This window comes from Ailuropoda melanoleuca, chromosome X, assembly GCF_002007445.2.
Source record: "Ailuropoda melanoleuca isolate Jingjing chromosome X, ASM200744v2, whole genome shotgun sequence".
NCBI lineage: Eukaryota > Metazoa > Chordata > Mammalia > Carnivora > Ursidae > Ailuropoda > Ailuropoda melanoleuca.
The window spans coordinates 9989989-10017208 of record NC_048238.1 but is presented as its reverse complement, the minus strand read 5'-3'; the positions used below and the strand labels follow the sequence as shown (position 1 = coordinate 10017208).

The following is a 27220-nucleotide window of genomic DNA, read 5'->3' as shown; positions in this document are numbered from 1 at the left end:
CGTCTTCAAGATTCATACCTGTAGTGGAGGGAGGATGCCATAAACTGTGGCAGAAGAACCATGGGGGTAGTAGAGATGGCCGAGAGAGCCAAAGTTGTTTCGTTTGGGAGAATTGCTAAAGGGCACCAACAGGTAGGCATTCTGACTTTGTCTTCTGGGTAGGGAGTAAAGATAGAATTAATTCCTCTATTAATAATTACCTTAATACATGAACATCATCAAAACTTTTTGTCCTTTGTGTTTTTTTTTTCTTTCAAGATTTTATTTATTTATTTGACACAAAGAGAGAGAGCACAAGCATGGGGAGCGACAGGCAGAGGGAGAGGGGGAAGCAGGCTCCCTGCTCTTGGGACTTGGGACTCATCCTGGGATCGTGACCTGAGCTGAGGGCAGACGCTTAGCCAACTGAGCCACCCAGGTGCCCCATGCCCTTTGGTTTTTACCAAAGATTTTTTTTTAAGTATTCCCAAAAAATCCAGTGTAGATGGCAATTTCTTTACATTATAGATCTATTTCCCTACTGTATATTTATCATATGCTCATCCTATGAAATGAGGTATTCTTAATCATTCAAGATTTACAGCAATGGCAATTGGCAGATACTTCAAATGTTTCTAATTTGGCTGCATACTTTTTAAAAAAAATGGTTAAGAAATAAAAAACACTGGGGCGCCTGGGTGGCTCAGTCATTAAGTGTCTGCCTTCGGCTCAGGGCATGATCCCGGGGTCCTGGGATCGAGCCCTGCATCGGGCTCCCTGCTCCGCGGGAAGCCTGCTTCTCCCTCTCCCACTCCCCCTGCTTGTGTTCCCTCTCTCGCAGCCTCTCTCTCTGTCAAATAAATAAATAAAATCTTTAAAAAAAAAAAAAGAAAGAAAGAAAGAAAGAAAAAGAAATAAAAAACACCTGAAAACATCCATCTTAGGCTTTAAATGGTATCTAAACCTTAGAGGTCAAATGTTATAGCCAATATTTATGAAAGTAATTGTAAAAGGAAGACTAATGCAACCATAGCGTAATATAACCATGTAGCCATGGACATACGATAAATCTAAATAGCAAGTTAACATCAGAACCATGAGTTATAGTTACAAAAGTTTTTAGATTTGAAAAGAAGGTGTAGCAAGCCAAGTGTTAAACTGGCCCACAATAATCCCTGCCTCCTGGTATTCACGATCTCTGACCAAGATGGCAGGCCAACCGTAGCCATTTTGGTCATAGACTAGTTTCCCTGGACCGAGGGGATCACTCCCACGGAGCTGGCGGGACCTGTGATTTACTTCTAACAAACAGAATATGGCCCAAACAATGGGATATCACTTCCCTGATTAGATTATCAGCGGTGGTAACTTCCATCTTGCTAGCAACCTCTCTCTCTTGCTGGCTTTGATGAAGCAAGCTGCCGCGTGGGAGAGGTCCCTGTGGCCGGAAACGGAGAGTAGCCTTTGACTGACAGCACGGGAAGAACTGAACCCTGCAAACAACCACATGAGTTTGAGCTTGGAAGCGGATCCTAAGCCCGGAGATGCCTGTGGCCCTTACCGATGACACCTAGCCTGTAGCCTTTGAGAGACGCTGAGCAGAGGACTCAGCCAATCCTTGCCTGCGCTCCTGACCAGGGACGGTAAGATCACAGAGTGTGTTACTGTAAGCCACTAAGTTTGGGAGTAATTTGTTACTCGGCATTAATTCCCTAAGGCAGAAGGGTAATTGCTTTGCATTTTTATTATGTTGGTGAACCGTGGCTTAAGATCAGTTAGTACTGTTTAATGGAATCAACATACAAATTGTTATACCGGGAATTGTTTTCAGTTAAGACCACATTTTTCAGACTCTGCCAAAACAAGCCTTCCGCCTTGGGGTTGTCAGGCCACTGGAGGATGGAGCTCTTGCAGATCCTCTGCCGCAGCCTCAAATACTGAGAATGCTGTAGCACCGGCTCCAGCAGAATGAATATAATCACATCCATATTCTCATCCATGAGCCGCTGCAGCGCCAGGTAGAACGCCGTCTTAAAGTTCCAGTTTTGGGCATATTTTTTGGTTAAGACGAATATGGTTTTCTTGCTTTGGTTTATGCTCTGCATGAGGTTATCAATGATGGCTAATCCCGGGTCCCAATCCCTCTCCTCTAAACAGAGGAGCACATTTTTTCCTTCGCTCTCCTCTAAGTGGAAGCGCAGCTCATTTATCACCCAGTCGGTAACAGAGGCATCTTTGGTGTCATAAGAAACGTAGGCATCATAGAACGTTTGGGACGTGGAAAGAGACCTGTAGCCTTTTACCTTAGCTAAACACACATGATAGATAAACCAAACATCCCAGTAAAACCAGTGGTGACCCAAGGCAGCCAACATCACAGTGATGGTGACAAAGGATGTGAAGAAACACAGCACCGCCGCAATGGTATCGGAAATACAAGTCGTTAGCTCCAGACTCACGATGCTCTTCCCTTTTTGATCCCCAGGACTAGAGCAGATGACGTCCGTCAACCGAGGGATTGTGACATCCAGATTTTCATCCATCCATCTTCGAAAATCTCCAATGTCGCAGGTACAGTCAAAAGGGTTTCTACCTAGTTCCAAAATGGCTAAACTGGTGTTGGTCTTAGTTTGAAGCGTGGATTTGTTGATCATCTTCAGCAGGTTGGAACTCAGATCGAGGTGGATCAGACTGCTGGCTTCGGAAAGAAAGTTGGCAGGCAGGTGGGCAATCCTGTTTCGATGCAGCAGCAGTGTCCGCAGGGAAGGCGTGAATTTGGAGAGGCTGTTAGTTAAAGAGGATAGCCTGTTTCCACTCAAGTCCAGCGTCTGGAGATGTGGAAACTGTTGGAGTAACGTCCAGTTAAAGAAATTTAACACGTTATTTTTTATGTATAATTGGGTGAGACTCTGGGGCAAGTTCAGGAAAGCTTCGTTCGGGATGCGCCGAAGGTTATTCGAGGATAGATCAAGCCGTGTCAGATTCCTGAGACTTGTAAAGATTTTCCAGTACTTGTCACCTTCAGCATTCCACAAAATGTCGAGGCGGTTTCCACTGAAAACTAATTCTTCCAGGGACATGCTTCTCAGGTCTTGCTCTGTTAAAGTATAAATGCCATTGTGGCTCAAGTTTAAAACTTTCAGTTGTGTTAAATTTTGAATAAATCCCAGGCGGTGCGTCACCCCTGCTATTCGGAAATAGTGTGCGTTGTAGCTGAGATCTAGAACTTCTAACTCGGGCAGCTCACTGAGAGCATTGTCATCGTCAAAGTCTAGTCTATTGTTTGTCAGATCCAAATATTTGACATGCGGCACAGCTGAAAATTCAGTTCCATGTAACACTTGACCGTTGCCATTTGAAGACAGATTTAAGCAGGCAATGTCATGAAAAGCTTCAAATTGCTCTCGCCCAATGAAGAAAATACTGTTCAGGCTTAAATCTAAGGCTTTGCCATAAACTGCACATTGTGGCTTTATTAAAGGATTGGTGTTATGATAAAAATTTGAATGTGGGTCAAACTCAACATCCGCTGAGCGTGGCTTAAGGACATGACTTGGAGAAGAGGAGCTACTTACGTCATTTTGCCGGATGTCATTTACCAAGGGTGATATTCTGTTTTCTGACAAGTAAATGACCGTCAGGTTGGTGAAATTTTGGAAAAGGGTAAAGTTAATTTGCTTAATAAAGTTGACACCCAAGTTGATAGTCTTTAGATTCGAGAGACCCATCAGGGGATGGAAGTCTTCTGCTCTAAGTTCCTGGAACACATAACCTCTTAAGTGCAATGCCTGGAGCAACTGAAGATTAGAGAAGTTTTGGGAAATAGTAATGTATTTTGGATATTTTGCCTTTACATAGTTAAAAGATAAGTCAAGTATTTCCAAGGAGGGCAGTTTCGTTAAAAATTCCCCAGAGGCTATTTCGTCAACTAAATAATTGAATTCCAGATGCAGCACCTTCAGTTTATGCATATTCTCAAACCACGTTGCAGGAATCTTCCGGAGGGAAGTGCTAGAGAGGTTTAGGTAGCGAAGTTCCGTCAGGGTTTGAAAAGCAAGAGGATGGATCTGAATTGAAGAGCCTCCTTCACAGGGTGTACAGGGAAATGGGGCGTTGAAACACCTCGGACAGTTCCCGCTTAAATCTAGCACTCTTAAATTTCTCAATCCCTTGAAATCTTCCTGACTGATGATTTTAATCTTGGCATTGCTAAGATAAAGTTCTCTTAGGGAGTCGGGCAGTTTGGGCGGCACATGGACAAGCTTATTAAAAGACAGTGACAGCACCTTCAAATTTGTAAGACCTTCGAATGTTCCATCTTCTATGTCGAAAGTTTTGTTATCACAGTTATTGCCAAAATAGCAGTTCCAGCTCAGGTAGAGCCTTTCCAGATTCGCAAACCCGGAAGTATTCTTTTTAGTTACCCAAATTATGTTGTTTTGAATTAGACTAAGTTCCTTCAAAGACCCTGGCAAGCCAGCAGGTATTTGGTATAACTGGTTGTCTTCAAGCAGTAACTGGTTTAGGTTTTGTAGGCTGAGGAATGCCCCATCTGTGATATTCATGCCATGTTTGTTGATATCAGCATTTTCATTCAGGTGCTGTGGATTGGCATTGTGGTTTAGATTTATTTTAGTAAGATTCTGCAGCCCTTGAAATGATTCGTTTGTTATGTGTGTGATGTAATTATCGGACAGGTCTAGTGCTGTCACATACTTGCCCACTGTTTGGGGAACTTCCTGCAGTCGACGACTGTTGCACTCTGCAATAATAGAGCCATTTTGTCTTCTCTCGTCACAAGGATAGCTTCTAGAATGATTTGCTTTGGTGAAGAACTCATAGGAATCAGAGATGAGCAGGAAAAGGCAGGTCAGAAGCAAAGATGGGAGGGTCATGTTTTCCTATGGAAAATCAAAAGTGGAGGTACAATGTTAGATTAGCAGTGTTTACTAGGCATGGCTTGATGAAATTAAGTGCTTCATCACACTGTGCATGTGTTTTGAAGTGTGAATTCTCTGGGGCGCCTGGGCGGTTCAGTCATTAAGCATCTGCCTTCGGCTCAGGGTGTGATCTCAGAATCCTGGGATCAAGCCCCAGATCGGGCTCCTCTGCTGGGAGCCTGCTTCTTCCTCTCCCACTCCCCCTGCCTGTGTTCCCTCTCTCGCTGGCTGTCTCTCTCTCTCTCTCTCTCTCTCTCTCGTCAAATAAATAAATAAATAAATAAATAAATCTTTTTTTAAAAAAATGAAGTGTGAATTCTCTTACCAATTAAACAAATTGTGTTAAATTAGGTTCAGAATAATTTAAATCTTAAAAAAAATTTTTTTTTCTTTTTGCAATTTTTATTTAAATTCTAGTTAGTTACCATATGGTGCAATATTGGTTTCAGGAGTAGAATTTAGGGATTCATCACTTACATACAGCACCCGGTGCCAGGTTCTGAACAATTTTAATTTCTCACTGCATTCAGCTTGATGGTGCTCAAAGAAGTAGGAGGTGAAACTATCTGAGATCGGAATGATGAGAAAGCCTGGGAAGCTTTTGCAGAGGAAGTCGTCGAGACGTCCCATCACCATAATGGGTCTGATGCTGGCCTACGGCTATGGTTCATGCGAGATCTGTAGCACAGCAAGCTATAGATTCATAGCTTCCACCTATTAGCAGAACTCTTGATGAAAGTTGGCCCTTCCTAAGGAGAGTTGAGATCCAGCTTTCATTATGGTATCATCTGAGATCGCCAAGCCAAAGTCACCTCTTCCTTACCTACATAGCCATCTCTCTACACAACCCTTTCTCTTATTGGCCTTCCCCCACAGCTTTTCTCTACCTCTCTAGTGGTATGGTGGTACATATGCCGATCTCTTCTCTCCTCCCGTGAAGTGGACACCTTGATAATGATAACAAAGAATCAGGTAGTGTGCTAACCATAAACATTTTCTCACCCACGTTAATGCTCGGAGCAACACAATGAGATAGGTTCTAAGTTATCCACATTTTGTGAGGGGAGAAACAGACTCAGACACCTCAGTGGCTTTCAGAAGGATGACACATTGTAGAGCTGGATTCCAGTCATTCTGATTCCAATAGTAGCCGTATGCAACACAACCTCACTTTGAAGTCTTTGTGGCAGAACAGTACCTTGATTGTAGACAGCACTCAAAAAAAATCTTGTGGAATGAGTACCAGTACTCCTCTGTCCCTTATCATATGAACATTGGCATTAATAGCTATTCTTTGGCTAACATCGTAAACTTCTGTAGGGAAGACATGATGTTTTATATTTTCACACAACCTCTGTAACAGTTAGTAGGGCGCCTCACTTTCTATGGCTCTCTCTCAACAGAGGGCTGAATATGTTACCTTTGGTAGTTATGCAGTGCAATAAACAGATTAATGTGATTGGTGTGATGAGGGTTGTGGTCAAAAGAACTCTCAAAATCTTATTTCACTGGGTCTAGAGATGAACCTTCACGAAATCATATTTTTCACTGGAGCCCAACTCCTGTCCTTCTGGTGAGTTAAGCCAGGTAAGTGCTTCCTTTTTAAGTTCTTCTAAAGTTGAGGGTTAATGAACTAACAGTCACTGTCATACCCTTAGTATGTGAATAGTAATTATTCTGAGGATCAATGATCACTGCCAATTCATAGCAGTCAAGGAAGAGCCAGCCCCTGCTGAGATGAAGAATCAGGTGAAACAGAACTCCCAGGCATTTCCAGTTACTTTCAGTTATTTTCAAATATAGCACCATCTCGGTGCCATGGCTTGATGTTTCAGTTTTAGTAAAAGAAAGCCCTGCTTTACCCGGTTTGGTAGGCAGAATTTCCAGAGGGCCCCTGTGGCCTTCGCTCCCTGGTACTACTGCTGTCTTCATGCTCTGTCATGTGGCAAAAGGGAGATTATCTAGATGGGCCGAATTGAATTGTATGTGCCTTTAAAAGCAGAGAGTTTTCTCTGGCTAGCAGCAGAAAGGAGAATCAGAGAGATTGGAAGCAGGAGAATAATTTGACTCACTCTTGCTGACTTAAAGGTGGAGGGGGCTACCGAGAAGGAATGCAGGCAGCCTTCAGAAGCTGAGAGTGGTGCTCTGCTGACAGCCCGCAAGGAAATGCCCCCTCCCCCACGCTACCGCCACAAAGAACTCAAACTGACTGATGACCTGAATGAACTTAGAAACGGATCCTTACTCAGAGCCTGGAGGTAAGAGTCCAGCTTGCCCAATACATCGATTTTGGCCTTATGAGATCTAGAGCAGAGAACCCAGGCAAGCCCACCCAGATTCTGACTACAGAAATTTGAGCTACTGAATGGGTATTTTTTGAACCTTCTAGTAATATTAATTTGACATGTTAAATTTGAGTTTGTGGTCTTGCCATGGAGACGTCTAGTAGGCAGTTACATATATGGCCCTTTGGCTCAGAAGAGAGTGCTCATGGAGGGATGAACTTGGGAGTTGTGGCAAGTACAGCCATAGGTATGGATCAGATCACCCAGGGTAGCGTATGTCATAAAGGATATTCCACACTGCGGCTCTATCAATGACGATTTTCTCGTCTTTTTTTTTCTGGTAATTTTATGATTTCATTTTCTTACACTGAAATATCTTATCCCACTGGGATTATTTCAGCAAAAAACATGAGCTGCAGACCCACGTTATTTTTTTCTAAATGGAGACCTGCTTGTCCCAACATCATTTACATATTTATGTATATATTTTTACTGAAATACAGTCGACACACAATGTTACATTAGCTTCAGGCGTACAACACAGTGATTCAACAAGTCCGTGCGTTACGCTGTGCTCCCCACAAGTGTAGCTCCCATCTGCCACCATACGGCGCTATCACAGTACTCCTGACGACATTCCCTCCGCTGTACCTTTCATCCCCGTGACTTATAGATTCCGTACTGAAAACCTGTACCTCCCACTCCCCTTTGCCCATTTTGCTCACTCCCCCACCACCTTCTCTGGCAACTACTAGTTTGTTCTCCGCATTTATGGGTCTGTTTCTTTAATTTGTTCATTTGTTTTGTTTTTTAGATTCCACATATAAATGAAGTCGTATAGTATTTTTCTTTTGACTTATTTCATTTAGCATAATACCCTCTAGGTCCATCCATGTTGTTGCAAATGCCAAGATCCCGTTCCTTTTTATAGCTGTGGGTGTACACTCCATCTTCTCTAACCATTCGTCTGTCAATGGACACTTAGGTTGCTTCCACATCTCAGCTACTGTAAATAATGCTGTAATGAACGTAGGAGTGTGTGTATTTTTTTGAATTCGTGTTTTCGTTTTCTTTGGGTTAATACCTGGTAGTGAAATTACTGCATCGTATAGTATTTCTATTTTTCATTTTTTGAGGAACCTCTATACTCTTTTTCCACAGTGGTTGTACCAGCACCAATTTACATCCCCACCAACAGGGCATGAGGGTTCTCTTTTCTCCACATCCCATCAACATGGTTTTTTGTTCTGTTTTGGGTTTTTTTGGTTTTGGTTTTTGTTTTTCGGTGTGTGTTGTATTTTAGCCATTGTGACAGGTGTGCGGTGAGATCTCATGGTGGCTTTGATCTGCATCTCCCTGATGATGAGCGATGTGGAGCACCTTTCCATGTGTCTGTTGGCCATCTGTGTGTCTTCTTTGGAGAAATGTCTATTCAGGTCCTCTGCCCATTTTTAATCAGACTATTTTTTGGTGTTAAGTTCTTTATGTATTTTGGATACCAACTCTTAACCAGACATACCATTTGCATATATGTTCTCCCACCCAGTAGGTGGCTTTTTTGTTTTGTTGACGTGCAACATCATTTCTTGAATAATTTTTTGCTCACCAACTTGATGTACCCCTTTTATCGCATACTAACTCTCTTGTGTATTTGGACCTATTTCTAGACTGTCAGCTTCATCATTCATATGCTGGCACCACATGTTTTAATAATTACAGTTGGAGGGGATGTTGGTATCTGATAGGGCAAGTCCTGCTCATTGTTCTCCTTTTGTGAATGGATTACTTCTATTTTACCTTTTAACAGGTCCTTGCTGATACACATTAAGACCACTGATTTCCACACATTAATTTTATACCAAATCACTACACTAAATTCTCTGGTTATTTAGAATAGCTGTTTCTCCAAGTGATTTTCTTGGATAAGCAATTAAACCGTCTGCAAATAACGATTATCTTCCTAATACCCTTTATGCAGCCTAATTTATTTTTATTGTCTAATTGCATTGCCTAGTTACTCACAAAACAACATGGCAAACAATGCCAAAAGTGAAACAATAAATTTGGAGAAACTATTTGCAGTCCTTATCACAGGTAAGGGAGTAAGAGATTTGACATGTAAAGACATTTTATGCATAAGTGAGAAGACAACCCAACAGAAAAATGGACAAAGATATATTAAAAGACAGCTCACAGGAAAAGGAAACACAAATAGCCTTTAAACGTAGGAGGATACTCAACCTCACTCAAAAAATTACACTGAGTTTTGTTTTTTTTGTTTTTTGTTTTTGTTTTTGTTTTGTTTTGTTTTGTTTTTACCAATTCTACTGTGTAGGTGATGACATGGAGAAACAGGTGCTCTCATATTCCAGCAGGCAGGAATCTCAGTTAATGCCACCTCTGAGACAGTAAGGAATTTGTAATATTTATCAAAAATGGAGACATAGGGGCATCTGGGTGGCTCAGTCGGTTAAACGTCTGCCTTCGGCTCAGGTCATGATCCAGGGTCCTGGGATGAAGCCCCACATCGGGCTCCCTGCTTGGTGGGGAATCTGCTTCTCCTTCTCCCTCCCTCTCCCTCTGTCCCTCCCCCTGTTTGTGCTCTCTCTCTCTCAAATAAATAAATAAAACCTTAAAAAAAAATTGGAGACATAGACTCAGCAGTTCCTAGAAGTAGAGCCTAAAGATAGACCCTTACATACACAAATGACGACACCCAAGGGTGTTCAACGTAAGGCTGTTAGAAATCATCCAAATGCCTTTGAGTACTGGTCATACCAGGGAATACTGTGCAGCAGTTCAGAAGCTCTATAGCCATTTATTCATTCATTCAAAAAGATTTATTAAGCATATACTTTATTTCAGGAATTATTTTCAAGTTGGGAATATAGCAATGAACAAAATAGATTAAAAGGCCTGCCCATTTGGAGCTTACCCAACAGGGTAGTGTGCTAGATGATGGCAATTACTATGGAGAAAAATAAATACAGGGAAGAGGATGGTTATGTAGGCAGTCCCTCAGTTGGGATCTGTCTGTTGGTTTTCTCATGATGAAACTGGGATAATGGGTCTTGGGGAGGAAGACCACAAAAGTAAAGTGCCTTTGTAGCCCCATCACACCAAGGGCACAGAGTAGCAAGGTGACTCACTGTCCATGTGGCCGTGATCACCTGGCTGAGGTGGTGCTTGTGAAGTTCCTGCTCTGATTTTTAAGTATCAATTAATGAAACATTCAAAATTAATGTTTAAAAAGGCCCCTGAGGAACAGACGGCCGGGTAAGGCAAGATCGGAGACACTTCCCTCCACATGATGAACAGCTCTGTTGGCAGGAGAGGCATTTTTAGGGGCCTGCTTGGGCAGGTCCAGAGGACAGAGCTGTCCCCTGCGGCCTCAAGTTAAGGCCCCCCGCGGCTTGCTTCGGAGGCGGGGTCTCTCGGGCAACAACGAGCAGGGGAGCGGAAAGGCCTCTAGGGGGCGCTAGAGACCAGGAGGAGAACTGGCACCAGTGCCCCGGGGTGGTTTCTTCAGGGTGAAAATGGCCTGCCAGAGTGTGGCAGGGCCTGAAGCAACTTAAAGTGAATGTCAGGCCATGGAAGGGACCAGCATGTTCTGCAGATCTGCGAGTGAGGAGTTCGAGGTCCCTAACTCCACCCTTCCAAGAGCCCCGAGGTAAGAACGGGAGGTGACGACGCTCCACACACCCTCAATCTGAAAAGCACGTGGCGGGCCGAGTGGCAAGTGCGAGCGGGCAGCGAGCCAAGGGCTCGAGGAGAAAACGCCGACCGGCAGCCTCTCCATCTGCCGACGGGCTGTAAGGGCCCCATCATGTCCCCAGGGGCCGCGCTGAGACCCGCGGGCAGGCCGCTGGGCAAGGCGGTGCGGAGCGAGCCCCTGCTCACTCGTGACCCGAGACACCCCGACACCCCTGCAGGAGCTGCGCCTCCCCAGCCCAGCCCCTCCTCTTGGCCGCCTCCACGCCTCTGGCTGGCACTTCACACGGAGCCAGATGCCCGACAGAAGGAGAAGGGTCCTGGGGGATTATGCTCACGAAGGTGTCACCAATGAGTAATAACCGTCGAGCCCAGCAGAAGAGACACGGCCACACTGCAAATAAAATAGAGAAACGGCCACTCTGCACCCCAGCCCCCCAAATAGACCAACGGCCGGTCTGCACCCCAGCCCCCCAAATAGACCAACGGCCGGTCTGCACCCCAGCCCCTCAAACAAACGGCCCCTCTGCAAATAGAGAGGGAGAGAGGCAATTGTGCGAGGAAGACAGAAGTGCAACTCTGCAAACAACCGAACCTGAGACAGAAGAAAGGGCACTTCTGCCGTCTGCCCCTCCCCCCCCACCTGCCCCGGCAGGTCCAGGCTCCCGCTAAGGCGCTAGGCAAGGACGGGATGCCCCGCGAGGTCCGAGAGGGCGTAGACAGGGACCACCTGCCCCAGGCCGGGCCCGGGGCACCTGAGGAGGACGGGAGCGGGCAGAGGAGCGGGAGGTGGCCGAGGCCCAGCAGAGACAAGTCAGTTCTCCTGCAGAGACCCCCCACGCCAGCACCCCCAGGAGACTGGAGCATCTCCCTGGGGAAACGGACAAGCCCGGCAGCAGGGCTGTGGGTGCCACATTTAAGGGGGCACCCCAGCACTTTGTCATCAAGATAGTGGGCAACTTGAAATCTCTGATGGGCTAAATATTCAACATGTTAAATAAAGACAGAATCCAACACTGCCCTCGCGAGGCACACTTCGCTTGCCTCACCCTGAGTGCGGCTCTGGTTCCAATAAAACTTTATTCACCAAACACAGGTAACTAGCCTGCAGGCTGGAGTTGGCCAGTCTGATTTTTTAATAGAACATTACAATATTGTTTATCTTGATTACTGAGGTCTTGGATATCCTCCCTTCCTGAAATTTTGCCCCCAAACGAGTGCCTCAACTCTCCTCACCCTGGCCTCAGCCCTGCACGGTGGAAAAGACCTCTGTTCAGCTGGCCCGCTCTGATCAAAAGCAACTCACAGCCGTTCATCTCGGGCAGAGACTCATCTGTTGGGAAGTTCTGGCCTTGAAACTGAGTATGAAATAACAGCCAGTTCCCTTCACCTGAGCAATTCATCCAGCATAAGAGAAATCGACACAAGAAGAAAGAAAAAAGAAAAACATCAGACACAGCGATTGATAGAATGAGGCCTCTGACACCCAGGACAGTGGTTTATAGTTTCTTTTCTTCATGCACTGAGAACTGCAAGTGTGCAATCCTAGAAAACGTGAGCACCAGAAGACTTTGTGTTGTTTTTAATACTGACTTGGCAGCAACACCCGACCTGAACTGACCTAAGGCTACTATTATCTGTGTTTAGCTACTTAGCGTGATCATTCTTGTTTCATGGCAGAAAGAGCCATGTGCCTGACCTGGACCCACTGGAAGTGTTTTGTAATGTATCAGGTATGTACCATATCATCTTGCTAAAATAGGAATTCTGAACTCCGACGCCATGCTGGCCCACAGGTTTCAGGCAAGGGATTGTGGATCAGTACTTCAATCTGCTGGGGCATCTTGGTGGCAAAGTCGATTAAGTGTCTGACTTTGGTTTTGGCTCAGGTCATGATCTCAGGGTTGTGAGCACGGAGTCTGCTTATCCCTCGCCCTCCCCTCCTCCCCCTGCTTGCATGCATGCACACGCTCGTGCACGCTCTCTCTGTCACTTTAAAAATAAATACATTTTTAAAAATACTTAAATCTCCTTCATTGGGGACATGGTAGCAATTCCTGAATTTTCCTTGGCATATCTGGTAAAGCAGAAACTAGAATGTGGTTGTCAACAGGGCCAAGGTATGAATTTCATGGGCCCAAAAGCACTTTGGCCTTTGTGGGGCCCTTCATCCATTAAAAAAAAAAAAAAGTAAAAATTATCTTTTACGACCGCATTGGCATAAAGACAAACACAATCTCGACTGGATTATATTATTTTCCTATTTTAAAGAAAACAAAACCTTTCCTTAAAGTGTCATGGGCCCTAGACCCTGTACCTTCTAAGAAAAGAACTCTCTAAAGAGAAACCAGCCCTGGTTGCCCACGGTGTTGCCCTGGGGCTCAGATCAGGCCCCAGGCAAGGTGGGGAGGTAGCTGCAGGCAGAAAGAGAAGCCCTTGAACAGGAGCGGTGGAGGTGGAGGCCGAGGGTCAGAAAAGGGGAGTGTTTCAGGTTCAGTTGTAACCCCCCCAAAAGATATGAGCTTCTAACGTCTGTACCCATCAGTGTGACCTGATTTGGAAGGAGGGTCTTTAGCAATGGAATCCAGTCAAAGTGAGGCCATGCTGCGTGAGGGTGCACCCTAGTCCAGCGACTGATGTCCTTAGAAGAAGAGGGAAGTTTGCAAGGAACACCGAGCGCTGCCGGCCACCGCCAGGAGAAGGGCCTGGAACATTTTCCTCTGAGATGCTAAGAAGGAACCGACCCCGCAGATAACCCCTGGCTTTTGGACTTCTGGCCCCCAGAACGGTGAGAGGACACAGTTCTGTTGTTTTGAGCCACCGAGTCTGTGGTGCCTGGGAGTGGCCGGTGGAACCCACTGCCCAGACAAAGCCCAGCCACCGGAAGAAGCCCTTGTCCAGACATGCCAGTGGAGCTCCCGCCTAGAACGCTCCCCGAGGATGACTGGCTCTGCGTGGTCCGGATCTCTCACTGGGTGTTGCCTTGGAACACCCAGAAAAAGTCAGGACCCGTTCTTCAAAGAAAGCATATGACTCTCTCTCTCTCTCTCTCTCTCTCTCTCTCTCTCTCTCTCTCACACACACACACACACACACACACACACACACACATACGTCTGCTTAACTTCCCCCTCCCTGCCAAATACCGCTGTGGCTAGCTACAGAGGAAGTGATTTCACGACTGTTTTCCTATTATCCATGCACATCCGTTCTTTGGTTGGGTCCGTGGAACACAACAGACCAGTTCTCACCTTCAGGTTCTGAAGGACCCAAACAGCACAACGAGAACAACCCACCTTAGTCCTCCCTCAAATCTACCTTCTCTGCTTCGACACCAATGGACACCAAAAACACAATTTTAAAAGACCAGTCGCAGTTTGAAGAAGGGTTCAGAAAAGTCTGCCTTGGCTGAGGACACCATGAGGGGTCACCCCCAGAACGTGCCCGTGGGGTGAGGGCCATAGGCAGGACAGAAATGGACCATGCTGGGTGCAAAGGGAGTGCTCCCACTGGGTGATGCTAACCTCAGTCCCGCACGTTTTCCTACACAATTTCACAATCTCGGGCAAAAATCATCTGCGGGGGGTTGGGGGTTGGGGTGGGGGCTGAGCCTGCCTTCCTGAAATAAAACAGCTTTTTATCTTTCCACATCCTCTTCCTAGGCTGCAAACGGCCTTTCTGCAATGATGCCTCCTTCCTTCTCCCTCTTCAAAGGCTTCCTTTGTCTCAGACCATCTCCAGAGCTGTACCCCCTTTCTCGGGATGCATCCTGCTGATAACCCCCAACGCTAAAGTGTCAAGAGAACCTATTGATTATAAAACACGATTAATCCCCCCAGTTGAATTACTTAGCTGTTTGGGGATGAGGTGGCATTCAACCAGACCTGATTTTTTTGCCAAACTGGACATATTTCTAATTTTTATGGGTTTTGATTTATTTGCAGTTGACTCTATTGACCACGGAGACATTATGAAAGTAAATTAATAAAGAAATGGTTGGCAGGATTTGTCACCTTAGATGAAACATACAATTAATCAACAGATATTTTACCCATCCCAAATCTGATGGATTCACTAATGGCTTTGGAAATGAAAAGAAACCACTGCCACATTAAATGCACATGTCAATGAAGACACGGATCCTGATTTCCTATACATAGAAATATGAAAAATCACGCTACTTGAATTCCTGAAAATACAGTAGGGAGCACTTGGTAAGCGCTTTACCAGGAAGCAAACACTGGGACCAGTGCAAGTCACACATTGTTGTATTTAATCCTCATAAAAATCAGTGCGGAGGGTGCTACTCTAAGCCCCCATTTTACAGATGGGGAACCTGAGGCTCAGAGAAGCTAATTTACCCAAGGTCACTCAAATGGTAGGTGGCAGAGCTGCAACCAAGCCCAGAGATTCCTGAGGAGTTAGCAAATTGGTAGTTCTGGAAGCAAGCAGCTGGTTGGCAATGATCTGGTTTTGACGATCAGCAGAGACCCCATCGCCACACCTGGAACGTTCGGGATTCAAATGCCGGGGGTGGATTTTCCACCTTGCCTTTCTGCACTGATCAGTCTACCACCAGGCACTTCCAGATGTCTGTAAAGTCACAGAACAACTAGAAACCCATGACTGTAGACATAGGCACCCACCAGGAGCGATCTGTAACCCTCTGGAAAGTCAGCACAGCCCGTACTTGCTAATGCCGATCCAGAACCAATGGGTTTTGCGTTCAGATTTGCTCTGTGTTCATAGCCCAGAAGAGTCATAAACTGGAGCTAAGAGTTGAAAAAACAACAAATCCCTCAGCTCTGTTTAAAGACTCGGCTGAAGTCAAGACATTCCACTGGAATGATGATGCCCTCCATGGACTCTGGAGGTGACCCTAAGATGCCCTTACAAATAATCTCCAACTGACTTTCAAAGACTAACCATGAGTAACGCCATCCTCCCCTGCGCACATGCCCTGATGTTCCCTAAGTCCGGGTTTCCCAAGAGCCTGCCTTCCGTCCCGCCGTCCCCCCATCCCCCACCGTGCACTGTTGAGGACCACTGCACCGCGGGACGAGACGCAGGCCCTGGAGAATGAGCCTCGGCCCCCGCCCTCGCCCTGAACCACAGCCTTGGCTTTTCCGATAAGGCACACTCGGAGCCTTTATTTTGCTTTCTGAAATCCAACCAAGGGGCTAATGAGGGAGCTTCGGGTCTTCCTGGAACCTTCTCACCCCCTACAGAAGGGCTGTGCTCTTTAAGCGAAGGACCGAAAGAGCCAGTGGGGTTCTGTTCTAAGGCCGTGGCTCTTAGGCTCACGTTGAGATCGCTGAACGGCCAGGCCGGCCCCCGACATTCTGATTTTATCAGTCTGGGGCTTCCCCTGTGATTCTAGTCGCGTGGTCAAGCCTGACAGCCTCTGCTCTGGGGCCCGAGGCCCGCGAGGTCCTTGACCTCTACCTATACCACCAATGGGAGGGAGGCGGGGCACGTTTCCAAGCTCAGTTTGATTTTGTTATTATTCTATCTTCACTTTCTTATAACACAATGATATTGGCCATGGCTTCCACAGCAGCTTCACCCACCAAGTGAAAATCGGGTAACTCCGATCCCAAGTCCACATGTGCCAGGGGCCGTGTTGGGCCGCTGTAGTCCGGTTACAAAGCATCATAAAACTGCAGTCCAGACTTAATTTCCTTTCAAGATTTAAAACGGGCATCACATGGATTTCAAAATTAACTTCATTCAGCCAGCGAAAAGAATGAAATCTTGCTGTTTGCAGCCACGCGGACGGAGCTAGAGAGTATAATGCTAAGCGAAATAAGTCAGAGAAAGACAAACACCACATGATCTCACTCATTTGTGGAATTTAAGAAACAAAACAGATGAGCAAAGGGGGTGAGGAAAGAGAGAGACAGAGAGAGAGGCAAACCAAGAAACAGACGAGGGCTGGAGGGTGGGGGATTAAGAAGTGCATCTGCAAGGGGCCCCGGGTGCTGTGTGGAAGGGTCGAGTCACTGTATGTACACCTGAAATTAATATTGCACTGTATGGTTAACTAACTGGAAATAAAGTAAAAACTTGAAAAAAAAAAGAAAAAAGATGGGGCGCCTGGGTGGCACAGCGGTTAGGCGTCTGCCTTCGGCTCAGGGCGTGATCCGGCGTTACGGGATCGAGCCCCACATCAGGCTCCTCTGCTGTGAGCCTGCTTCTTCCTCTCCCACTCCCCCTGATTGTGTTCCCTCTCTCGCTGCCTGTCTCTATCTCTGTTAAATAAATAAATAAAATCTTAAAAAAAAAAAAAAGAAAATCCATTTCAAAAACTTAAATGTACACTAAATAAATGGCTATAAAAATAAATTACTTCAAGAACTTGACTGAGCACTGAATGAGCATGAAAACAAGGTAAATTTTAGATGAGATTCTCTTGAAATCAGACTTTTCAACTGCTCTCAAATCTCACTGACTGTTTTAGAAAACACAGCACTTCTTAAAATTGTGAAGTTTGTTTTTCAATCTGACAGTTCTTGACAGTAGCCAACACTGATCACCTGCAGTCCTACATGTCACCATTTCTATGATTGTATCCTATAGTGTGAAATCGTGACATGTTCACTTAAAAATCCCTAATAAGAAAAGCAGCAACTAATATTGAACACTCCTAGGAGTATATTCATTTCAGGCTTTCCCTAGGCCCCAGCGAGTGACTGGAGCATGTGAGATGAGAATTTGTCCTGTTTTTGTAGAGGTAGGACAAACACTTCCGCCGCCCACTTCACTTCCAATCCTTTGGTTCTAGAAGAGAATATGGTTTCTGGCAGGACCAGAGAGCAATGGTCAGCTCCTAAGTTGGAATTTGCTCGTTCTCCTGTTCGAATTCGTAAGACCACTGCATTTGATTTTCAACAATACTTTTTTTGCTTCAATACTTAACCTTTTGATCCTTACTGGCCCCATTCATCCCTTTCCGTGGTGACACCATTCGCCACCAAACCATATTTCGGAGTCAGTGAGAAATCACGTATTTTGTAGGAAAGCTTTGTTAAGAGAATAGAAGTGGCTTACCGGGCTCTGTCGCCGTCCTAATTTCTCGCTCGGTCACCTGCAGCGCCGGGGAGGGCAGCCTCTGTCAGTGGGCACACTCGGAGGAAAGAAACTGGCCAACTTCCTGAACTCGGCAGCTTTACCATCAGCAGAACCTAGCACACGGATTGCAGAAGTTTATGTGGGAAGAAGGGAACTTGTGATTTCTTAACTGTTGCCAAATCATTTCTTGACTGTGCTTTAAAATTTCAAAACTGAAATTCAGGGGGAGAAAGTTATTTATAAAATGATTTAAATGAATGATACAAATATAACACATGTGGGGTTGTGTGTATGTGTGTGTGTGCGTGTGTGTGTGTATTTGGGTGTGTGTTGGGGGGGGTTGGGGAGATGACTGCAAGGATCCTCACCAGAATGTGAACATTGGTTTGTTCTGGAGAGCAGGATCAGGGGAAAAGGAGAGAGAGAAACAGGGACATTTTGTCTTCGACTTGGAAAACTCTGGTGCGTTTTTATAAATTTTAGCACACATTTGAATTCGGTGTAGGACTGCCCAAACTCATCTTTTGTTATATAATGCAGTGAAATAGCATTTGCATCGCTTCCTCTGTGTTCCACGCGCTTCCAAGACAGCACGAGCATTCACGAGGCAGGAGATGGTACTTTCGTGATCTGGTCTGATGGGTGAACTGGCTTTGGGGCTCTCAGAGTGCCTCTGAAGGTCTGACTAAGCACCGGGGTCAGCATACTGCAGCATGTCGGCCAAACCCAGCCCCGGGTGGGGGGTGCGGGCGATGGGGGTGAAGACTAATTTTTACAAAGAAACGTTTGCCATCAGTCTGATGATAAAGAACACGAACCTTGGGGCGCCTGGGTGGCACAGCGGTTAAGCGTCTGCCTTCGGCTCAGGGCGTGATCCTGGCGTTATGGGATCGAGCCCCACATCAGGCTCCTCCGCTATGAGCCTGCTTCTTCCTCTCCCACTCCCCCTGCTTGTGTTCCGTCTCTCGCTGGCTGTCTCTATCTCTGTCGAATAAATAAATAAAATCTTAAAAAAAAAAAAAAAAGAACACGAACCTTGAACTCTAATTACACAGAATGTGACCATCCACCGAAAGAAGTCCATTCTTGTCGTTATTAGACCTGTATTACAAAAACTGCACTCGATTATTATATTTTGAATTTTATCAATTAAATAATTGTGCAATGTGTTTTTCTCTTATTATGTAAGTACCTACATCATGTCTTCGATGTGCCTCTTGGCCCACAAAGTCTAAAATATCTACTTCCCAGAAAACATTGGCTGACCCCTGGCCAAGAGAGTCATTTGGAATGGGACAGGATGTGCTTCATCTTGCCTGACACTGGGGACAGGGTGGGTTGGGGGTGACATTTTCATGTGTGCGTGTACACACACACACACACACACACACACACACATCGTATCATTATTATCTCCCCCCAGGGTTCCCATGACACCAGGGAACACAGCCTGTGGCTTCATGGACTCCCCAGAAGCCTCTATGACAGTGAGTTCAGAGATCTCATCTACCCACCACCAGTCTCTTGGTTTCCCTTGAACCATTTGCTCCAAAATAAAGGTTTAAAAAAAAATTTTTTTTAAAGATTTTATTTATCCATTTAACAGACACAGCGAGAGAGGGAACACCAATAGGGGCAGAGGGAGAGGGAGAAGCAAGCTTCCCACTGGGCAGGGAGCCCAATGCGGGGCTCGATCCCAGGACACCGGGATCTTGACATGATCTGAAGGCAGAAGCTTAATGACTGAGCAAACCAGGAGCCCCCCAAAATAAAGTTTTAAAAAGTAAGTAAAGGGGCACCTGGGTGGCACAGCAGTTAAGCGTCTGCCTTCGGCTCAGGGCGTGATCCCGGCATTATGAGATCGAGCCCCACATCGGGCTCCTCCGCTGGGAGCCTGCTTCTTCCTCTCCCACTCCCCCTGCTTGTGTTCCCTCTCTCGCGGCTGTCTCTCTCTCTGTCAAATAAATAAATAAAATCTTTAAAAAAAAATAAATAAATAATAAAAAGTAAGTAAAGTGGTGCCTGGGTGGCTCAGTTAGTTAAGCGTCTGCCTTCGGCTCAGGTCATGATGCCAAGAACGTGGGATCACTTCACTTCATTTCAGGCTCCCTGCTCAGCGGGGAGTCTGCTTCTCCCTCTCCATACCCCCTCCCCCACTTGCGCTCTATCAGTCACTCTCTCTCTCAAATCCATAAAATCTTAAAAAGAAAAAAAGAAGTAAAAATGACTGTCAGTAGTGGACTGCACAAGTGGGCTGAACTTCAGGCTGGAGTGCTGGCCAGCCTTTCTAGAAAAGCCAGACACACACGCCCTGGCTCCCCGGCCACAAAGTGTCCGCCAGGCAAGCTCAGGAACGTGGGCCACTTACTCAACTTCACAGGTGTTTCCACCTAACCAGTAACCATGACAGAGGACAATGAAATGGACACCGGGGCAGGACAGTCACAGAAACTGGAAGCTTAGCCCCATGTGGAAAGTGGCCAGAGGAGCCGGTCCTCTGCCTGAGCCCCAAACCTGGCCCTCAGTGGCCAGGCCCGCTCTCCCTGCCCTGCCCTGCCCTGCGAGGGTCCAAAGTCTCGGCCGACCCCTCCCTTGTTCTTCCCCTTGCCCCCCATGTTGACGCAGGTTTGTATTTCAAAATGGAGATGATCTGTCGTTAAGTGCTCCAGTCAGGCCACAGGCACGTTCCAGATGAGCCTCTCTGACCTCAGTTTTCCCATCTCTCAAATGGGGATAAAAACACCAGTATCTTCCTCTTATGGCGGCTTTGAGGATTAAGCTGTGCTTGTGGAACCTTTAGGACAGTACCCGGCGCAGAGTAAACCCCCCGGGTAGAGCTAGTATCGTCACTGCTCCCTCGTCCTGGACGTCTCCCCCCCTGGGCTGCTGCCCACAGCGGCCAGGGGAACCACGGTCAGGGTGCTGGCCGCACCCCTCTCCCTCTAGCGTCAGTGGGCACCCGAGCACGCACAGGCCAGTGGATGGCTTCTCCGCAGACGGGCCACAGCGAAGTGCCACATAGGGAGATCCCATGGAGCCCTGAAGAAGGCTCAAGACCAGGACAGCACCAGGTACCGGGGATCAGCTGTGTGTCCAAAAAAATCAACATGAAATATAGAAAAGGCTACCGTGGAAGGAGTCACGGAAAAGAACCATTTCTTAGGCAATGGATTCGGATGAAGAAATGCGCAAGAGGGTTCCTCTACGCAAAGGCCAGATCTGATAGTAGTCCTTCCTCGCTTTAAATCGAGGTACAGAGCTCCTGGGGGCACAGCTGCTGTGGGCCCACGTCCGGGAGCCCCACTGCAGCTTCCCAGGGCACCTCCAGGCAGCCCCTCCTGGGTCAGCGCTGACACAGGTGACGTGGGCCACAGGACTCGGCCACAGGTAGCAGCTACTGTCCATCTCATGGTCCTCTGGTACCTGTTCCCACAATTCCATAGCTTTTTCCCTACTCCCCCTTCCTCCCTCACTCCCGAGTCCCCTGACCCACCCTCTGAAGCACTCTTAACACTCAGACTTACACCTGCCCCATTATGCCCATTCCCAACCAGTTCTTCTCCATTTGTACTTTTATTTCTCATTTCAAACAAAAGCTTGAAGTGCTAGTCTATATAATATCTCAATACCCAGTAGAAAATGGCAGCCCTCTGGATGAAAAAGTTAGCTAAAGGTACTCTTCCTATGGCCTATGTAGCCCCAGATCAGGGCACAGAGCTAGGTATGAAGAGGGAGAGCTGGATTACAGCCTCACTTGGCCATATGGCCTACTACTCTTGAGCAGTGGACGACCTGTGCAACTGTACATGGTGGCTCAGCTAAACCAAATTGAAGCCCATTTCAGCATCATGAATAGGACTGTCTCCTTTCAACAGCATGTCTGACTGCACAAGCAGGGCCAAGGGAAGGTCTTGCAGTCCACTGCAAATTCCCTTCCTGAGGCAGTCCCAGGTTGCAGACCAATCATCTGAAAACCCGGGCCTTTCTATCCGTTGCAACCCATTCATGTGGTTCCTGAACCCAGTGTCTCAAATAATGGGCCAAGACACCACAAAAAGCCATTGCACTTGAGAGCTGGAAGGGCCACCTTACCTCAGGGATGTGAGAACTGAAGGCAAAGGTCAAGAGGGCAGCAGCGGTAGAGAGGAGTATGGGAACCCACCACCCCACTTCTGCTCTGTGTGCTTTCAACTTCCCCCTTTGCGAATGCCCTAAGTGAAAAGCCAGACAGGATCAAGCCTCCCATCCATGTTTTGAGAAGAGGATGGGGGTGAGTCTTCCGGCTCCCACCAACTCTGTGCTCCCACTCCCCACCTCTTCTGCTAACATCTCATCATCATCCTCAAACCTCTCTCCGCAGACGCACTGCGTGCCTGCTGACGCTCCTTCTGGCTGCTCCCGGTCCGCCAAAGCCAATTCAGGTGTTGACAGATGTTCCCAGGCCAAAAGGGATCAGTGAAACAGAAAGGCCTTGTAAGACATTTACCAGTGAGAGTCCCCTCCAGCTGGAGATGCACAAGCCTCCCCTCCCCACTCCCTCCAGTGGGAAGGGGGCTGAGAGGTGGTCACTGCTTCAGGGAAGGGTCGGTGCCACAGGACCCAAGAAAAGGGAGCAGTTGCAGAAGTGGCAGTCCAGTTCTAGATGTTTGAAATATATGAACCCACACATAAAACAGTATTTCCTTTCCCTGGAGAAGGTTTAATGAATAAGCTTGAAAAGGAGGAGATGGTCCAAGAGGTGCATGACAGAGAGAGAGATGCCAGCTGGGTCTCAGACAAGGGCCTGGCCTGTGCTAAGTTCAGGAGGAAACTCAGAGGCCGCAGAGAAGTTTTGGGAATCAGGAGCACCCCAGCTGCAATCGGGGGGAAGAGGCAGTGTCTGGAATTTTCCTCACTACCCTAGACCTGAGAGCCAAGGGGAGCACGGAGTTAGAGGAGGCCTGACATGGCTGCCCTGGTTCGCTCAAAACCCCACGGCATCGTGGAGGGAAAGGCTTCCCAGGCGAGCGTGAAAGCTGGCTGACACAGTGAGAGACTTTCAAGGTCAGGTGGTGGGGACGGTGGGCGGGGGGGGGTGGCAGTGTGCACGGATGGGCCACAGTTGAGGGAGTCGGGTGATGAAGCGAGACCATCCTGTGTGATTGTTCCATTGAGCCTGTAGTCACATGGAAATGTGTTTATAGCTTCTAAAGCTTTAAGCCTTAGCCATAATTATCCATGAGTAAAGAGGGGGGTGGCGAGGGGTGGGGTGTCTTTAGAAAGTTAAGATATAAAGAGGCTCAGTCAAAAATAGAGCTTAAAGTGGGGGGGGGACAGAATAAACCACTTGGCACTGGACTGGCTGGAGACGTCAGTGGGAACCCGTATTTAGCTTAATAGATACTGACGACAAACAGAAAAATAATTTCGTTGCTAAAAGGTACCCCGATAGGATGTGTCAAGAATGGCACTTCACCTCGGTGGCTCTTCCTCCTCAAAACCCATAACCCTGGTCTAATCATGAGAAGAACATCGGAAAAACCCAAATCAAGGGGTACTCTCCAAAATCCCTGACCAGTAATCTTCAAAACTGTCAAATCATCAAAAACAAGGAAAATCTGAGTGACTGTCACAGGTCATAGGAGCCTAAGGAGACGAGCCAACTACGTGTAATAAGGTATTCTGAACATTAGGGGAAAACTAATGAAACCGGAATAAAGTATGGGGTTCAACTAATAATGTATCAACAAACGTAGCACAGTAATAGAGGATACTAACAACAGGGGAAACGGTGCGCAATCCACAAGAACTCTCTGTCCTCTCTTTGCAACCAGCCTAAAATGAAAGATTTATTTAAATACTAAAAAGAAAAATGACTACACAAACTGAGCTAGGTTAAAATTCTCTGTATATGCACATGGGTGTAAAGATAAAATAAAAGGTGAATGTTCTCACTTAAAACAATATGACAAACAATGCTTTTTCCAAAGAAAAGCACAAGCAGAAGGCGTGGACATTCGTGATGTGTCGTTTCCCCTCCAAAGATGCCTGTTGTGACTTTGTAATTTAGAAAAAGAATTAGGACAAACCCAGATGTCAGTCAAGAAACTTCATTAAGTAAAACGTTACATCGGTACAATGTGTACGGCAGAGCCATTAGAAGGGGGGTGGAGGGGAAGCCGAGGATAGACGCACAGATCCAAAACAGAGGGCTGGGTGGACAGACAAGACCCTTCCAGCTCCCCAAGGGCAAGCCCCCTTCCGACCCAGTCCTCTGTCNTTTTTTTTAAAAAAGAAACTTCATTAAGTAAAACGTTACATCGGTACAATGTGTACGGCAGAGCCATTAGAAGGGGGGTGGAGGGGAAGCCGAGGATAGACGCACAGATCCAAAACAGAGGGCTGGGTGGACAGACAAGACCCTTCCAGCTCCCCAAGGGCAAGCCCCCTTCCGACCCAGTCCTCTGTCTCCCCTCCCAAGTGCCACATACACTGCCCCCATGTCGCCACTCCACCCAAACTGGGCTCCCTTCTGGGACTCCTCCAAGACTCAGTTGGGACTTCATCAACGCCGGGTGGCCTCCTCTAAACGCCCCCCTCCCCCTGCCCCCTGCCCGGCGGGGCCTCGTGCTCTGCTCTCCCAAAGGGCTCAGCCATCCTGTTTCCCTTTTTTCAAACTCTTAGCATGCGTTCAGTGATCAGTGTGTGTCCTTGAGGTTAGGGACTCCATCACTGTATCGTCCTGCGCCCAGCCCAGGGGCCTAGGCATAGTGGCAAGCTCGGCGGCGGATGTCTCTGGAATAAAGGGAGGGAGGGATGGAGAGGGAAGGGAGGAGAGTCGGGGAAGAGAGGAAGGGCTCCCCAGCTGTAGCTGACCCTCAGTAGAGCTTACTGGGTGCCAGCATGGGCCCTTACGAATTTACTCACCGCTCCCGGGAACCCCCTGATGGAGGGACTGTGGTTGTGCTCACTTTTTATAGGAAGGAACTAAAGCACAAAGAGGTTGACAAAGTCAGGTTACTCTGGCTCCAGAATGGTGCCCTTGACCACTACCGGTTATTCCAACAACGGAAAGGATCCCAGGGGCCTATAAAAACTCACCTAATTTGGCAAACAGAAGATGATATCCAACAAAGTAGTTTTGAGAGTACAAGAAGCAAAAGCCAGGTTAAAAGGGGTTTCACAGTAGCCGGGCAGGCGATCAGACCCCGTCCCCCCGCGCACGCGGCAGTAGCGAGCCCAGCACACCGCGGAAGCTTCCCGAATGAGTGCAACGGCCTACCATCACCTCGCCATCATCAGCACGGCCCCGAGAGCGGCGATGCGAGCTTCTCTGCAAGCCAGAGCCCATCTCTTCTCAACCCTCCTTCTCCGTAGTCTCGGACCTCAGTCCTGCTCTTGGGTTCCCGCCACCGCCCTAACCCGGTCCTGACTCTGCAGCCTTCTTCACGCTTCCCGGACAGTCTCCACCTGTCCCCCGGGCCCCACTTTGGAGAGCCACGGGAGCTTGCATCCGGGGAGCCGGGGAGCTCTCGGGGGCCCCCACACTGCGGGCCCGCACAGCAGGGAGGCGCCCGCCGTGCCCCTCCTGGCATTGCAGGCACCCCTCCAAGTCTCTCCCCATTTACAGCCCACGTTCAGCTTTGGTGGTGATTGGGGTATCCGCTTTCAGAGGAGGAAGCAGGCTTGCAAAGGTTCAGTAATTTGCCCACATGAACCAAGAACTCCGCGGCACTTCGTCACATGCTGCCCGACACTCTATTTCCCGGGTCCGTTTTCCATTCTCTACCACACTGTAAGCCTTTTGAGTCCGAGCGCTGTTTTATTCAACCAGCCCCGTACCCCTATCGGTTGATAAATGTTGGGGAAAATGGAAGGGAGACACAGAGGATTAGATCAGTAAAATTAAGGGAAGTTTTTTAAAAATATATAAATCTTTCCTGATTAGAATATTACCACATAGTTCTAAACATTCAAATTCAGGAATGTATAACATAGAAGATGAAAGCCCTCCAGCTTCCACCCATCCAAAAAAAAACCCCAGTATTAACAATGTGGTGCATGATCTCAAAGATGTTCCCTCCGTGTATACTGACCTGGCATTACAAGCAATTCTTTGGAAAACTGGGATCAGACGACAAGTACTACTCCGTATCATTTTTCCACCTAGCCTTGTTTTGAATTTGTACATCGGTGTTAGTATTTTTAATGGTTCTGTTGCGCACATGGTACGGATGTAACATTTAGGTTTGCCCTATTTTTTTTTTCCTTTTAATTACAAACAATGCCACAACAAACATCTTTGGAAGGAAAGTAACAGAACCGCGTTCTGGGGAGACGAAGCGCCTGCAGAATGGAAAAGCGTGTTTGTACAGCACACGAGCCATACCTGATGGAGCAGGTTTTCCAAGCCGGCAAAAAGCAGCAAGCCAGGAGCAGGCTGGGTGGGGTTTTCACTTTCCAAGGGGAAGGAACCCCTAAGGGAGGCCCACCTCTCCTTGAGGAATAGGATAGGCATCTTGGTGAACGGGCTCTTTGGGGGAAGAATCTCATTTTTGTGCAATGGTGCGGAAGACCGTGACACCAAACGTTCTGGTGTGGAGAGGAGGGCATTAGAACAAGTGCACATCGGGGAGCCTCCGTTGTCTTTGATGTAGGTCAGGTTGGATACTTGGGGGCGAGAGCGTCCGCTCGGGGGAGGGGGTTGATACCAGAGCCTGAAAACATGCGGGAAGATCTGGGGAACAGTCAATTAATTCAAATAGGAGGGCAGTCTGAAAACAGGAGAACAATCTGTTAGGATGGAGGCCCAGGGCTCGGCTGGAGAGGAAGATTCCATAAAGTCTTCATCTGATTCCTCACCATCTGAAGTATCTCTTCCCCTCCCCCCTCCCCAACATGTTTTCTTTTCTCTTCCCTTCGAATTCGCTTTTTCCATTCTCCAACTCTCTCACAGTGGTGTTCTTGGAGTTGGAGAAAACCATTTTTGCTTCTTCCTTTCTGCATCTGCAGCCTAAGGGACTGCAGAAAGGCCTGCAAGGTCAGAAATTATTTCTAGAACCTCCCGCCAACGGCAAAGGTGTTAATAACCATCTTGCCACCAGATGGCGCTCCCAGCCCACTATTTCGGACTTCCTGACTAGGCGGCCGGGTCATTTGTGTGTGATAATGTATACAGGAGTATGAAAATGTAAATCGCTGTAAAAGGTTACGGCAAATCTGCACGTGTCTAAAAGCTTTATTCCTACTTTGGGG

At 47.3% G+C, this 27220-nt stretch overlaps 1 protein-coding gene across 1 annotated transcript; it reads right to left on the bottom strand.

Annotated features, from left to right (window-relative positions):
- Nucleotides 1–1705: 1705 nt before the first annotated feature.
- On the bottom strand, nucleotides 1706–18823 carry TLR8 (toll like receptor 8). Its single transcript, XM_002915061.4, has 3 exons — nucleotides 18805–18823; nucleotides 17966–18099; nucleotides 1706–4880 (listed from the first exon to the last, which is right to left on the bottom strand). Exon 3 carries the CDS (start codon nucleotides 4872–4874, stop codon nucleotides 1755–1757), a length of 3120 nt encoding a protein of 1039 aa, XP_002915107.1. The 5' UTR covers nucleotides 4875–4880; nucleotides 17966–18099; nucleotides 18805–18823; the 3' UTR covers nucleotides 1706–1754.
- Between the last annotated feature and the right edge of the window lie 8397 nt (nucleotides 18824–27220).

Coding starts and splice junctions, on each gene's coding strand:
- TLR8 (XM_002915061.4), bottom strand. CDS start 4,874: ATGACCCTCCCATCTTTGCTTCTGACCTGCCTTTTCCTGCTCATCTCT.